The sequence below is a fragment of the Phacochoerus africanus genome, chromosome 5 (assembly GCF_016906955.1).
Source record: "Phacochoerus africanus isolate WHEZ1 chromosome 5, ROS_Pafr_v1, whole genome shotgun sequence".
NCBI lineage: Eukaryota > Metazoa > Chordata > Mammalia > Artiodactyla > Suidae > Phacochoerus > Phacochoerus africanus.
This window is the reverse complement of record NC_062548.1, coordinates 112482920-112498994: the sequence shown is the minus strand read 5'-3', so window position 1 is coordinate 112498994 and position 16075 is coordinate 112482920. Positions and strand designations below refer to the sequence as shown.

The 16075-nt window shown below is 46.6% G+C and overlaps 1 protein-coding gene across 2 annotated transcripts in view; it reads right to left on the bottom strand.

Annotated features, from left to right (window-relative positions):
* Window positions 1-13849, bottom strand: part of XDH (xanthine dehydrogenase) — a 65699-nt gene extending 51850 nt beyond the window's left edge. For both annotated transcript variants that reach the window (XM_047782338.1, XM_047782339.1), the window contains exons 1-4: window positions 13725-13849; window positions 6050-6107; window positions 2738-2834; window positions 731-839 (exon numbers count right to left, since the gene is read on the bottom strand). In XM_047782338.1, coding sequence (XP_047638294.1) covers window positions 731-839; window positions 2738-2834; window positions 6050-6107; window positions 13725-13772 — 312 coding nt within the window. In that variant the 5' untranslated portion in view covers window positions 13773-13849. The remainder of the gene's footprint in view (window positions 1-730; window positions 840-2737; window positions 2835-6049; window positions 6108-13724) is intronic.
* Between the last annotated feature and the right edge of the window lie 2226 nt (window positions 13850-16075).

Genomic DNA, 16075 nt, shown 5'->3' with positions numbered 1-16075 from the left:
GTGACTGCAGTGTCCGAAAGACCTCCCTAAATCAGAAGCACTGGGAATGGCACCTTTCCCTCCCACAGAGCTCTGCTCCCAAGTGGGCTCCATGCTGCCCAGGCTAGGAGCATCTTTCCTCTCTCCACAACCCCGCAGAATACCACCTGCTCCTCCCAGAAGCAATCCCGAGGTCAATCCATTCCTGAGTGTCTGATGCCATAGGGAAGAAAGCCTTGGTGACACCCCTGTGTGTCTCAGTTCTCTGACTCAGCCCTTGCTCACCTCCATTTTAATGAGCCCACTTTGTATGGTCTGTGGGCAGGAGGTGAGAGGTGCCATGGAAATACCATTGGCAAGAGTGAGACTAGGTGGGCCTTCTATCAAGGGGCAGAGAACATTTGGAATCTTCAATCTGAGAAGGCAGGGGGTTCCTAAGCACACTTGGGCACAAGGTGAGGACAGGCCCCCAGCCCTCCTCCATCCAGTTCTGGCACAGCTGCCCTTCCCAGCCACCAGAACCAAGTGGATTCTTGGTTCTCTTGGTACCACCTTGGTTCTCTTGGTGCCCTCCTGGAGGAGGGAGCTGCAAGCTCAAGTCCTCCTCTTTCTGCCTCACAGCCACCCCCCACCGCACACCTCACTACCAACAAGGAGAACAGGAGGTCCAGGGTGCCTTCTCTGCCCAGCAGTGACACTCAGCCCAACAAGGCAGAGCCAGTCTGCAGCCTTGGTAAGAGCCCCTGGTTACCTGCACCGGATGCAGCCTCGTCTTGGTACTTCCTATTCCTTCCACAGTCGTCACGGCAACATGGTGCAAGGAGCAGATGGGGGCTAGGCAGGCATTGGCAGAAAAGTGGCTGGAACCCCCGATTAAGGTCATTCCATTGATTACTCAGGTCATCAGAGCAGACCTGAGGGAGGGTCTGGGGGATCTGTGATGTCTTGCATCCCTTCTCTTCATTCTACATCATGGTCTTGTCCCTTCTAAAGGTGTCCTCACCTTTACACCCAAGATTCTGAGCCTGAGCCCCTCCAGCACCCATGGGGTCAGACATCAGGGCACCCTAGGCCTCTGAGCTGAAGCATGGGAACCAGGGTCACCCTAGCTTCCTCTTACTTAACCCGACCCTGGAGGTTGAGTCAAGAAGGAACTTCTGAAAGGCTCCAGTTCCAACTCATGCTCTTCTCTCCACAGGGCCCCTCCTTAGCCTCTTCAGTTTCAGAATCTCCTGTCACTTTTGCTTCCCTGCTTTTACCCACCTCCATTTCTCCCACTCCTCTGTGGGAAGGGGGACAGGAAACTCCCCAGGCAACCTGGGACATCTACCCTTAGAGCTTCCCCACATCCACCCCCCTTTATTCATCACTCACTCACACACACAGCCAATAACGGTTTCTTCTTTCTTTTTTTTTTTCTTTCTGTCTTTTCGCCTTTTTTTTTTTTTTCTAGGGCTGCTCTTGCGGCATATGGAGATTCCCAGGCTAGGAGGCCAATTGAAGCTGTAGCCAACCAGCCTATGCCAGAGCCACAGCAACGCAGAATCCGAGCTGCATCTGCGACTTACACCACAGCTCACAGCAACACCAGATCCTTAACCCACTGAGCGAGGCCAGGGACTGAACCTGCAACCTCATGGTTCCTAGTTGGATTCGTTAACCCCTGAGTCACAACAGGAACTCCGATAACGGTTTCTAAATGGCAGCCATATGCCAGGCACCTTGCCAAGGGCTGAGGAAATCAAGGTGAATACAATAGAGTATCTGCCCTTTAATAGCGTGCCTTTAACTCAAGAAAAGAGAAGCCAGTGTGAAGATGTAATTTAAACATCTTACAGGAAGTGCTTCAGGAGGGCTGTGCACAAGGGACTGTGGGACCAGCACAGATAAGGGTCACCTAACCCAATCCCAGGAAGGGCTTCCTGAAGGAGGTGACTTTTTTCCAGTCCTAAAGAGCTAGGAAGAGCTAGCCAGGTAGAGAAGCCCTGGATGAAAGGACATTCAAGATGGGAAACAGCTTATGTAAAGACCAAGAAATGAGTGGGCCTGAAGCCCTGGCTGTTCACAACTGTTTCTACATGAACGGAGTGCTGGGCCCATAAAGAAAAAGAAAACTGGAGAGGAAAAGTGGGGCCAAGTGAAGGGCCTCATATGTTGAGCTAAAAGACTGGACTTTAATTTGGGGGCAATGGAGGCCTCTTGAAGGATTTCATGGGATGTGAAATGAGTCTGAATTTTAGAAAGGTCATTTTTTTTTGTCTTTTTTTTGTTGTTGTTGTTGTTGTTGTTGTTGCTATTTCTTGGGCCGCTCCCGCGGCATATGGGGGTTCCCAGGCTAGGGGTTGAATCGGAGCTGTAGCCACCGGCCTATGCCAGAGCCACAGAAACGTGGGATCCGAGCCGCGTCTGCAACCTACACCACAGCTCCCGGCAACACCGGATCGGTAACCCACTGAGCAAGGGCAGGGATCGAACCCGCAACCTCATGGTTCCTAGTCGGATTCGTTAACCACTGCGCCACGACGGGAACTCCATAGAAAGGTCATTTTATCAGCAGCTCAGAATCTTGTCCATATTCATAAGCCAGTAAGATACTAAGATATCATGCCATAATGTCCCTGACCACGATCAAAGCCACATGTGTGTGCGCACACGCGCATACACACAAAGGCGCATGCACACGCACACACACACGAACACACGCACTTGCTCTGCATAAAGTTCCCACAAGGGCGACCAGCCAGCAGGCAAAGGATACACGATCTTGTCCTGGAGACGATCATACTTGGAAAGCATCACCGTGCATGCTCCGCAGCCCCCTTCTCCACAGCCCAGCTTGGTCCCTCGCAGCCCCACTGGATGGTCAAGGGTTAAGGGACATGAACTCAGAAAACAACAGTCTTTGCTGGACTGCTGGCAGGTACCCGGGCTGAGCTGGGAGTATAGAGCCATCCCTCCTTACACAGACTCAGGCCCTCACCTGGGAAGGCATCAGGCTCACGCGGCCTTCCATTGAGAGGCCCCCCCTGCACCCCGAGGAGGCAGGGCAGGGGACCAGCTCCACCACCCAGCACAGGAAAGGCACCAGCACCCCAGTCTCATCCCCAGCACTGGGGTTCCACTGCTCTCTAGTCCTGGAGATCTGGGAATGAGCTCTTCTAAGTGTAGTCTGACAGGCCCTCTAACCCTGTGGTCATGCTGGGCAGGGGAACTGGGCTTGCGGGGTGGCCCTCATAGGGGCACTGGGCTTGCGGGGAAGCCACTCACTGCAGAACGAGATGCTGATCTGTTCTGGGACTTGCTGAGTCTGCCTTGGCCCCCAAAAGTTTTTGGGCTGATGAGATCCAGCTACCAAAATCAGGGCTGGACTAGAGGCTTTTGGATATCCAGCCCATAGGATGCATAAATGGATATTAAAATGAAGATATTTTTGATGTCAAGAATCAATATTTGAGCCATCTCTTACATAAACCTAGGAAAAGAAACTCCGATGCTTTGCATTTTCTGGAGGACAGCAATCACAGAGCCCTCCTTCCCAGGCTCTGTTGGTGTTTCTCCCTCAGGCCCAAGGCTTTTAAGCCATCCAGCCTCCTGCTGAAGACGGAAGGAGCTGAGGCTATTATCTTCTGGTCACTTCCCCTCATTTCCAACATCAAATGAGTAACTAACAACACCAAAGCCTCTTCTACTTAGAAAGCATTATACCCATGGATCTATTTGATCTCCACAATAATGTGGTTAGCAGGTGGGGCAGGAACTAGTATTAGGAAGGAAGAAAAGAATAAAGAAAGGAAGGAAGAAAGAAAGAAACTGAGACCCAAGATGTAACATGAGCCCTGCAAGGTAACCTTGAGTGTTGGGGCCCAAACACAGTCATCTGACTCTAGCTTTGGGGCCTCTTCCATCACCATGCTGCTGCTTCTTTCAACACACAGCTGAGGAAGGCATTCTAGATTGTAAGTTATTTTTTTCCACTAGTCTGGGCATGAGATCAGCAGTTCAGATCACTCCAAGGGCACATGAGGACGAACAGAAGCAGTCCAGCAGAGTCTAGAGGTCTCTGCTAGCCTGGGGATCTTTCTGGAAGCCAGGGCAGAAATCAAGGTTTGGGTCTTCTCTCTTGCCCAGAACTCCCACAAATGAACTCTCAGCACAAGCAGCAACAAGCCATGTGGACTTCAGATTTACATGCCAACTTTTGAGTCTGGATTTCATTTGAGATTTGGCCTTTAAACCAGCCAACTGCTATGGTCAGGAACTTCTGCGGCTGTTGGACCTTTAAAACTTTTATTAGAAAACTAAACCTGATACCAAAAATCTCTAAGAAGGAGCCTCTCTTCCCAGACTGCCCAGGGAGATGGGCTGGAAACAGAGTTCCACGCAGTCTCCTGATCCCACCTCATAGGTCTGCTTTTACAAAAAAAAAAAAAAAAAAAATCCACCAGGTCCTTTTGCTGCCCTCTCCAGGTCAAAAATCCAGGACAAAGTACACCAGAGCCAACCACTATCTGGCGGGGGTGAAAGAACCATGGGAAGTCCATGGGTTCCTGGCGCACTTCTCTGGGTGTTGAAATGATCCCCTGTCATTCCAAAATACAGCACTGGCAGGAGCCACCAGACATCCCCACCTCTGGGAGCCACAGCAGTTTGTTGACAGAGGTCAGGATGAGCATCGTTCCACAACAGTCCCTAGAGAGTTTCCAGTGTGTGTGGGAAGTTTAGACCATGGCTCTGGGCTTCAGTCCAGGTCTGCCAGCATTTGCCCAGAATACATAAGGGAGAGCTGGGTCCCTTAACATTCCCAGCCGTGTTTCCTCCTCTGTCGAAGGGAGCAGTGAGATAACCTTCACAGATCACCTTGAATTCCACCAGTACATGGTCAGTGCCCATTCAGTGTTAGCTCCTAATTTATCTTTGCTGTTGTTTTTGTTCCAGGGTCTCAGAACACTTGCCTATGATGAAAGAACAGAGGGGATGGAGGATCTTAACAGGAGCCTTCCCCAGGCCGGGAGCAGAACAGCACCCCCAGCCTCCTTCAGGAGTCCCTGCCCTGTGCTTCCCAGTGCCAGCCATTCCCACAGTGGGTGGTGCTGCTACAGAGCTCACACCTCAGGCATCCCTTTCCCAACAAATAGCCCTTCCCCCGCTTTCCCTCCACCTTTGCAGAGCTAGAAACGCTCCCTGAGAAGCCCATTCTTGCATTAATAAAGGTCCGCCTGCCAGGAGGAGCAGGGTCCATTAACAAAGGGCCCTGGTCCCCCTGGCAGGGGGAGGGGAATGACCACGAAGCTTGCCAGCTAATGAGGGCCTTTTGGAGCTGTGTGTTTTACAGGCCTAGGACTAAACCTTGGTGTTACCAAAGTCTTAAATGCAAGAAACTTGAAGAACATCAAGAACAATATTCTGGAGTTCCTGTCGTGGCACAGTGGTTAATGAATCCGACTAGGAACCATGAGGTTGCAGGTTCGATCCCTGCCTTTGCTCAGTGGGTTAACGATCCGGCGTTGTCGTGAGCTGTGGTGTAGGTCACAGACATGGCTCTGATCCTGCATTGCTATGGCTCTGGCGTAGGCTGGTGGCTACAGCTCCGATTAGACCCCTAGCCTGGGAACCTCCATATGCCGCAGGAGCCGCCCAAGAGATGGCAAAAAGACAAAAAAAAGCAAAAAACAAAAAACAATATTCTTCTTGGTGGTCATGGGTTTTTTGGCCACACTCACAGCATGAAGAAGTTCCTGGGCAGGGATCAAACCCAAGCCACAGCAGTCAACTGAGCCACAGCCGTGACAACACCAAGTCCTTAACTGCTAGGCCACCAGGGAACTCCCAAGAATAATATTCCTCCTCAATAGCTGAGAATTTCAGACCCGCAGAGCTCAAATGACTTCCCAGCATCACACGGCTGCCAAGTGACAGGGTTGCAAGTAAAAAGCAGGTGCCCAGAGACCCATTCAGTGCTCTTTCCTCTGCACTTCACAGCCTCCAGACCAGTCACTAGCAAATGGCATGAGGCACAAAGAATGAGTCCCCCCATTCCCCCTCCCTCAGCCCCGCAGTGAAGTCAGGATACACTTTCTTCTCAGGTAGGCCAAAAGGGTTGTTTCTGGATCTGCATTTTTCTCCACCACCTATAAAGACAAAAACAAAAGAAAGCTATCTCATAGGTATACTTAGCCATTGTCTCACCCAAGAACTTGTAGAGTTAATGAAGATGTGCCACACATATTGTGAAAAGTAAGCTATTTTTCTTGACAATTCCAATAAGATGGACCCAGGAGCTGCAAGTCAAACTGAGGTACTGACACTCAGCAAGTCTAAAATTCTGCATCATTGCTCAGCTTGGGACCCACCACAGAGCACTGAGGTGTTGCACCTGCCATGCTGGGCTGACCAAGGCAAAGTCCCCTTCAAACCAAACACGGCATCTCACTTCCAGCTGCTGGATCGCATCTGTGAATGCCAGGGACAGCCGAGAGCGGCAGCGTGCAGACCTCTGGCTTTCTGCCTAGAGCATACGCTCTCAGGCAGTGGATGGCCCATCTGCTGGCCTGTTGAACTGCTGTACTGTAGGCACCACAGTCAACAACCCGAACACGGAAATGGGTAGAAAGGGAGGCAAAATCTCAAACCAAAGGTCCACGAACAGAATGTTCAGTAAAACAGAAAGGTTGTCTGCTGAGTGCCAGTTCCTGATGGAAATCATCAAAGGAAATCTATGCAAACCTGCTTCCCTTCCCCTCATGCATCATCAAAGCTAAAAGGGTTTGAGTGAGAGACGATTAATGGGAGAGAACATGTGGTAAGACTTTCTTTAGAGACACCTGTCCTATGAGTCCCACTAAGGCACCTGCCTCACACCTCACACCTCAAACTTCACCAGGGCCTTCTGCAGCCCTCTGTGTAAAGCCAACATGCGGCAGTGCATGTGGTGGCCTGGCTTACCTAAAAGCTAGAGAGAGGCTGACCTGTCAGGCTGAGGAAGAATTATAGTGTAAGGGCTGGTGCACACTCCTGGAGTTTGGAAAAGCAAAGGATGGGAACGTGTTGGTCATGGACCTAGTGCAGGTCACACATGAGAGAGACAGCTCAGTTGGGAGTGATTAAGTGATTCCTGAAAGACTGATTACGGGAGGTGATGGGGCCTCCATCAGTGTCTGTGTCCAGTGGCCCTCCCAAAACTGGAGGCTCCGAGAAAAATGTATCGCCCATGTCATGAGAACACCCCAGGGGTGGGCAGCCAACTTACACTGGCACTTATTAAGCAGAACTTGCTTAAGACACCCAAACACAACTGAGGCTGTGTTTGGCAACTGATAATTGCCAATAGGATTTTTTTGTTGACTAATCCAAAAGGTTATGAAACTGCCAGAACTTACTGCTTAAATAAAGTTTACAGAAAAGTGGAAGGTCAAGTTAATGCTCTTTTATGATTACACCCCACATGTCTGGCTTGTTCAAAGTCTTGGTTACAAGTTTCACACAAGGAGTCATTTCTTTTCTCTTAGAGAAGAAAGCATAAATGCACAAAGTAAAGATCCTTATTACCTTTCTCAGCTTATCACCCTCCCCTCAAGATCTTCCTTCCTCCTGTCCCGCTGCTCTCCCTTTATCCCAGCAGTTTCCTACTCAGTGCCTTCACTGACACCCCCCCACTCCCATATTCAAGGTAGCATCCACGTCCCTTAGGCTATCTTTCAAGGCCCTTTTCAATGTGTCCCCAATCCTTTTCAGCCTCTTTCCCTCCTACTTCCCTACCAAGTTGGTCTTTGTACTTCAATGACTTCTATGCCTTTGGCCACTCCATTCCACTTCCACCTGCTCCTTAACTTATCAGAAGACCCCAAATACTTCTCTAGCAGGCTTTCCATATTACCCCGGCCACAAGTGGTCCAACCTTCCTTGAATTCCTGCCAAGAATGACCATGCCACTCTCATGGCATGGCATGGCTACAGTGTTTGCTCCAGAAAACTCCACAGAACCAGGGGACCACAGGAAATGGGTGTCCCAAAGGAAAAACACTGTGGGAAAGTGAGCTGAGGAACTGCTGGGTTAAGCAGACTGTTCTAGTAAAACTCAAGCATCAAAACAAATAACAGCTGTAACAGATTATAACCCAAATTCTATAAACAGAATTAAAACTCCTAAGTCCAAACTGACCATTAATTAAAAAAAAAAATCAGGAGAGAAAGGAAAGTTCTCGCTGACAGGGAACACTAATAAATATGGTTGGCCATTTTATAATCAGTCAAGTCAAGAATCATCAATGGATGCTGCAATCATCAATGGATTCTTATTGAGAATCAAGGTGTTTACATCATCCCAAAGGGTCTTCTCACAGATTATCCATTAATAGCAAAGGGGAAAAGAGTAATTTTACAGTGGAGAAAATTGACAGACGTCACCTTAACTGAGGGACCAAGTTTATATCACAAATAATGGGGAAAACTGGTAACATGCTGCCCGATATAATCTTCAAGAAAGATATGTCGCCTCCCTGGCATCCTGCCCAAAATGCAGACTCTGCATCTGATTATAAGGAAGCATGACCCAAATGCAAAATGAGGGACATTCTAAAAAATTATGGTTGTTCTCTTCATAAACATCAATGTCACAAAAGATAAAGAAAAGCTAAGGAGTTGTTCCAGATTAAAGGAGATTAAAGAGAGATAGCAACTAACTACAAGGCATGATCCTGGGTCCTGGGATGGGAGGGAGAAAGTCATAAACGACATTATTGGGAAAATTAAACCACTGCGGCATAAAGTCTGTAGGTTAGATAAGAGTGACACATTAATACCAGGTTTCCTGATTTTGATAAATAGATTATGGGTTCTGTAAGAATATACTATTCTTAGATTAGGGGATAAAAGAAGCCTGATAGCTGAAATTTACCCTCAATGGTTCAGAAATAAAGTTATATACTTTACGTATTTATTCCAATGAATGACTTGTATAAAATATATAAAATTATTCCTATGCTAATATATCTCTGTATAGGTACAGATCCATACACATGTATCTAGCATATGCATGTATACATAAAGAGAAGATGTTAAAGCAAATGTGGCAAAATAGTCACAGGTATTGAACGTGAGTGAGATTTCTTTGAAAAAAAAAAAAAAAAAGGAGTTCCCAGCTTGGCTCGGTGGTTAACGGATATGACTAGGAACCATGAGGTTCAGGGTTCGATTCCTGGCATTGCTCAGCAGCTTGAAGATCCAGTGTTGCCATGACCTGTGGTGTAAGATGCAGATGTGGCTTGGATCCCGCATGGCTGTGGCTGTGGTGTAGGCCGGCAGCTATAGCTCTGATTGGACCCCTAGCCTGGGAACCTCCATATGCCATGGGTGCTTCCCTGGAAAAGACAAAAAAAAAAAAAAGATTTCTTTGTATTTTTACAGCTTCCTTGTAAATTTAAAATAATTTTAAAATACAAAGTTCGAAAAATGAATTTCTTTGGTAGAGGATTCCTCAGAATTTTAATATTAATCCATTCATTCTGTCCACATTAATTGGACACTTACTATGTGCCAACACTCTACAGAGTGGTCTAAGAATATCTAAGAAGAGCATCTCATGGGGAGATTTTCCTGTGAAATACCTTTTGGAATATGGTACTTTACCTAATCACAGTCCACTTCCCCAACTAGCTCAGCAGCTCCCAAACAGTAAGTGCCTGGTCTTAGAGACTTTGTTCCTCTAGGGCATGTATGACCAGCAGACTCAGACTCAGGAGGACCTTATAAATGTTGAGGACACGGGTGGGGGGTGGGGGGGTGTTGGTTCACTGACTGCTGCTTCTTGTGGGGGTCATTCCTGGACCCTTTCAGCTGCCCCTACATGCCCAATCTTCCCAGACTCATCCAGGTGTCCCCATCTCCACTAACTAGAGAGAGACTGCTCGGAGAAACAAGAATCCTGCCCTCCCAAAGGACGGTCACCTCAATGAAACCAAAACCCCAGGCAGCTCTTTCTCCTTGACTCTGAGTCTAGACCAGATGATGTCAAAACTACAGCCACCAAGGCCATCGAGGTATTTGGTCATTTGCATCCCTCGAGGTATTTGGTCATTTGCATCCTACACCCTCTCCGGGACCACAGTGAGTGAAGACAGAGTCCTGGACAGGTGTCTGGAACAAGGAGAGTGGGAAACTCATATTTAAGAGTGAGGCACCAAGCTCCAGCAGCTTCCTTGAAAATGCCTTGCACAATATCTGGCAACAAAAGATCTAGAACATTGTAGGAATCGAATTGGGAACAAACTGACAGCTGCCTTTACTGGACTGGGAATTCCCTTGCTTGGTCTAGTTTTTGTAGCCCAGCTTTCACCTTTTTGCAGCAGATTCTCAAGAGGCAGACTCTCAAGATTTTCTAAAATCAAAAGCACAGATACTCAGCACAGAAACTGGCAGGGGGAGTTCCCGTCATGGCGCAATGGAAACGAATTCGACTAGGAACCTGTGGGTTCAATCCCTGGCCTCGCTCAGTGGGTTAAGGATCCAGTGTTGTCGTGAGCTGTGGTGTAGGTCGCAGATGTGGCTCGGATCTGGTGTTGCTGTGGCTCTGGCGTAGGCCAGCAGCTGTAGCTCCAATTAGACCCCTAGCCTGGGAACCTCCATGTGCCACAGATGTGGCCTTCAAAAGACAAAACACACACACACAAACACACACACACAAACTGGCAGGAGTAGAAACTTCGAGAGAGAGAGTAGGGTTTGATGTGATGATACCATCTAAAAATTTTAAATTGCTCTCCTAAGGTGAAAATAAAATACATGAGGAAACAATTTTCACCGAGCCAGATGTACCTTGAAATATTCTTTTTTTTTTTTTTTGGTGCATCCCAGCAAACCACCCTTAAGAGCAGAAGCTTGTACTGTCCCTCACAAGTTGATGGCTTAATAAATAACCAAACCCCTAAGCCTTTGCTTTGGCAGTCAGTGAATCCAGCTGCTTAGCCAAGGCCGCAGAAAGCTGCCTCTAATGTATGAAATACGTCTGGAAAGCCAATTCAACAACTATTTCTTAAATTTCTACAGTGTGATTACTGTATGTAACAAAGCTGTTGGAATTCTTTTTTTCTGTTGGAATTCTGGGCTGCAAAAGTCTTAGAATCACCAGTGCGGAAGTTCTGCCCTACCTCTTGGCTTGCTGCCAGAGGCCAATCCTGAGAGGAAGTTGGCACAGAGAGATAACCCTGCACCAGGAAGAGCATGGCTGGCCCCCTCCCCTAGTGTCACCAGTGATGCCACTCGAACTGAATCCAGCAGTCCTGGAAGCATCCATGTTGCAATGCCTCATGGAATTCCCCTGCTAGTCAGCCAAACACACACTGACAATGCACCAGACGTCCTATGAAGCACATTTTAGTTCTTGAAAATTGTTTCCAAAGCCACCCAGTTTCTCAACTCAAAAGTGCCAATATTGCAAAACCAATAAACCTGCTCTTTGATGACTGAGTACAATCATCAGTCACACTGTCCACATAGCTGTTCACAACGTGCCACTGCAGCTACCCTTTTCCTGTCCCTTTCATTCCCAAGTGGGGAGCTGAAGCAGACGCAAGCACCTCAGCGGTGGTGTAGGGAGGGCAAGAGGGCGAGGGTGATGGTGTCGTGTACTTGCACCCACCCTCCCTGCACTGGCCTTAACATTTGCAAAGATTCTCTCCCTTCCAGTGCCACCAGGACTGGTACCCACATCATAAGACTTCCTCTGCCCCACCCCATCCCTACCTTCCCTAGGTCCCTGTGTACCAGTGAGGTTAATCCAAGTGGACAATTTGTATCAAAGAGATTTGTGATATTTATACGCACAACTAAATGTGCGGTGGCGAAAACATGCCCTTTATGAGACAAAAATTGTAGCTTGCCACAAGATGTCAGTATACATCCTCACACAAGTTAGCTGTTCCATTTCTGCTGATGAAACATCAGAATCAAAGCACAGCAAAGGAAACCATAAAACAAAAAACCAAAAAGACAACCTACGGAATGGGAGAAAATTGTTTCAAATGATGCAACTGACAAGGGCTTGATGTCTAAAATATATAAACAACTTATACAACTCAACAGCAAAAAAAACCAACAACCCAATTGAAAAATGGGCAAAAGACCTGAATGGACATTTCTCCAAAGAAGATACGCAGATGGCCAATAAGCACATGAAAAAATGCTCAACATCCCTGATTATTAGAGAAGTGCAAATCAAAACACCATGAGATAGCACTTCACACCAGTCAGAATGGCCATCAATAAGTCCACAAATAACAAATGCTGGAAGGGGTGTGGAGAAAAGGGAACCCTCCTGCGCTGTTGATGGGAATGCAAGCTGATACAACCACTATGGAAAACAGTATGGAGGTACTTCAGAAAACTAAATATAGAACTACCATATGACCCAGCAATCCCACTCTTGGGCATATATCCGGACAAAACTTTCCTTGAAAAAGACACATGCACCCATATATTCACTGAGCGCTATTCACAAGAGCCAAGACATGGAAACAACCTAAATGTCCATCAAAAGATGAATGGATTAAGAAGAAGTGGTATATATACACAATGGAATACTACTCAGCCATAAAAAAGAATGACATAATCCCATTTGCAGCAACATGGATGGAACTAGAGACTCTCCTACTAAGTGAAGTCAGAAAGATAAAGACAAATGCCATAGGAAATCACTTAAATCTGGAATCTAATATATGGCGCAAATGAACATTTCCGCAGAAAAGAAACTCATGGACTTGGAGAACAGATTTGTGGTTGCCAAGGGGGAGGGCGAGGAGGAGAGGGAGGGAGTGGGATGGACTGGGAATCTGGGGTTAATAGATGCAAACTATTGCATTTGGAGTGGATAAGCCATGAGATCCTAATGTATAGCACAGGGAACTACATCCAGTCACTTGTAATGGAACATGGTATAGCATAAAGTGAGAAAAAGAAAATACATATATATGTAAAAAAAAAAAAAAGCTATGTGATGGACAGGAATTTGGGTTAGTAGATGCAAACTATTACATTTAGAATGGATAAGCAATAAGGTTCTACTGTACAGCACAGGGAAATATATCCAGTCTCTCGTGATAGAACATAATGGGAGATAATATGAAAAAAAGAATACGTATATATATACATACACACACACACACGTATATATATATACACATATATGACTGGGTTACTTTGCTATATAGCAGAAATTGAAACAACAATGTATATCAACTATACTTTAATAAAAAAAATTTTTAAAGAATCAATGCTGAGTACATCTCATACTTTCACATTAGCAAAAAAACACATTCCTGCTCCTTTTCTCAGTAAAGAAAGCAACAAAAGCCTTAAGATACATTTGCCTAAACACAGAAATAGAGGTGTAGTGGGTGACCTCCAGTCTCACCTAGAACCCTGCCCACCTTTCTCAGCTTCATGTCAGTGTCTCTACTACTGCAAAAGGGGCAGGGTAGCACAGGTGGAGCTCAGAGACACCTTGACACGTTTCTTCTTGCTTCCCTCCCCACCACTCCTCTGCCCCATGAATATCTTGACTGCGTTCTAGCACTGAGAAGGTCCGCTTCCCCAAGATTATTCCAGATGTAGCACAGCTCCAAAGGAAGAGAGAGAAAAAGGTGAACAAGTAAGGGAGAACACAAGAGAGAGAGAACAAGAAGGAGCCTTTTCCAAAGGATACACATCCCTCCCAGGGAGCAGGGAAACCAGAGGAATGCTCAGCTGCTGCTTACCTTTTTGCCATTCACAAAGAAAACCAACTCATCCGCTGTCATTGTCATGAGTTGGGGGGGTCCCCTGAACTGCAGGTGCCTCACGCCCAAGAGTCACTGCCAGTTATCACTGCTCTGCCACTTGAAAAATACGCCTCCCAATAAAATGGAATGAAATCAGCCAATGGCAGGGACCCAGCTTAGAGCTTCGGGGCATGGAGAGTTCTTGGCAAAGCCACCAGTTTACATAATCAAGGAAAATGCAAACAATCATACACAGCACATCACACCCCTGACACTTACATCAAAGAGCACAGAGGAAACCACGGGCCGATATCAGCAGGGGGATGCATTGATGCCAGAGGATCGTGGGTCTCAGTCACAAGCCTCACAGAACTGCTTCATCCCCCCACTTGCTGAAGACCCAGGGGGGAGGGGCATGGTCCGAGTCACAGTCTCAGCAATAGAGGTGATTCACACCCTCCGCGTCCACACTTGTCATTTTACCATTTAGGTTTACTGCGACTCACACTCAGCACTTCCATGCAGGACTCTTTTCCCACAGCCTGGAGAAATATGGAGTTACAAGATACAGATCAGATACAAAATCTGGCCTCTGACCTCAGCAGGTCACTCACCACTTTCAGAACTCACTGATTTTCATCCTGCAAATGGGCAAATGAATGACACCAAGAGCAAAAGGGCTGTATTTTGGAAATGCTTTGTAAATTTGCAAACAACCAAACTTGTATTACTATTACAAATGCATTCTCAACAGCACACACAAAAAATAATCCTGATAATAAAACATCTGTGACGTTTTCCTTTCATTTCCGTCAGGGAAATGCCCTTGATTGAATTGTCAGCCTAACTCAAAAAATATTTCAAAATACTGTAACAAGTAAAATGTGCACTTCCCATAACCATAGGCCAAATTAATACAGAGCTGAAAACCTTCCCCAATCCAGTTCCCATTAACTCCTGGTATAAACACACATGTATATCACCCACTCAGACAGCACCAATGGGCTCTCAAGTCCAGCACCCAACTGCCCCTCCCAACACCCACACACCCACACACCCCTCTGGTCGTCTTCTACTCAGCTAGCCTCTCTGGAGTAGGGCTATGAGGGAGGAAGAAAGCAGTACTGGGCAGGTGTGCTTGGTACCAAAATAACTTGGAGAAACTGAAGATTGCCAGGACAACCACCATGTTTTCAACACAACACCCCTCACCACAACAGCCTTTATCTAAGCAGGAGATGAAACCCTAGTTGTAGGGAGACTAATCATCCCAGTTTGTCCCCGGATAGCTTGGTTTTAGCACTAAATTCCTGTAAATCCCTCAGTCCTGGGCAAACTAGCATGACTGGTCAGCATGAAACAGTCATTCTTAACTGGACAGGTGGAAGCCTATCCTAGAAGCCTTTTAGCAATGTCTGGGGATATGCTTTGGTGACAAAAGTCACCAATAATCATTTATAATAATAATACTGGAGAGTTTTGTTTGAGTCAAACTGAGAACTATAATCCAGAAAACAGTCTGATAGCTCTGAAAAACTATTCCGGAGAAGCATGGTTTTCAGCACAGTTTTATAGCTTGTCAGAAAAAAATACATCTAACATGAGAGGAATACATTTCTTCATCATTTCAAAAAAAAAAGATCAGCACCTACACAGAGAGTCAGTAAAGCCCTGGCACCTGGGAAAGGAGACTTACCATCAAAAGAGTGGTAGCACAAGTGTAGAATTAATATTTATTTTTAAAACATACATCCTTGGAGCTCCTGTTGTGGCTCAGCAGAAGTGAACCTGACTAGCATCCACAAAGACACGGGTTTGTTCCCCGGCCTTGCTCAGTGGGTTAAGGATCTGGCATTGCTGCGAGCTGTGGTGTAGGTTGCAGATGAGGCTCAGATCTGGTGTTGCTGTGGCTGTGGTGTAGGCTGGCAGCTGCAGCTCCAATTCAACCCCTGGCCTGGGAACCTCCATACGCCACACTTGTGGCCTAGAAAGAAAGAAAATAATAATAAAAATAAAAATGATAAGAAAGTCTTACTTCTGGTCAATGCAGACTTTGATTTATCCATTAAAGCATATGTACAATGTATGTATAATATGCCACAAAACAGTCTGTTCTAGTCCACATAAAGTTTAAGTTGAATCATATGTAAGCCGAAGTGACTTCCCCATATCTCAATATGTGAAATTTTTATCCATCATTTTCCTCTTTTGATTGCAAATAAAATCTTTCAAAAGAGGACTTCCCGTCGTGGCGCAGTGGTTAACGAATCCGACTAGGAACCATGAGGTTACGGGTTCAGTCCCTGCCCTTGCTCAGTGGGTTAACGATCCGGCGTTGCCGTGAGCTG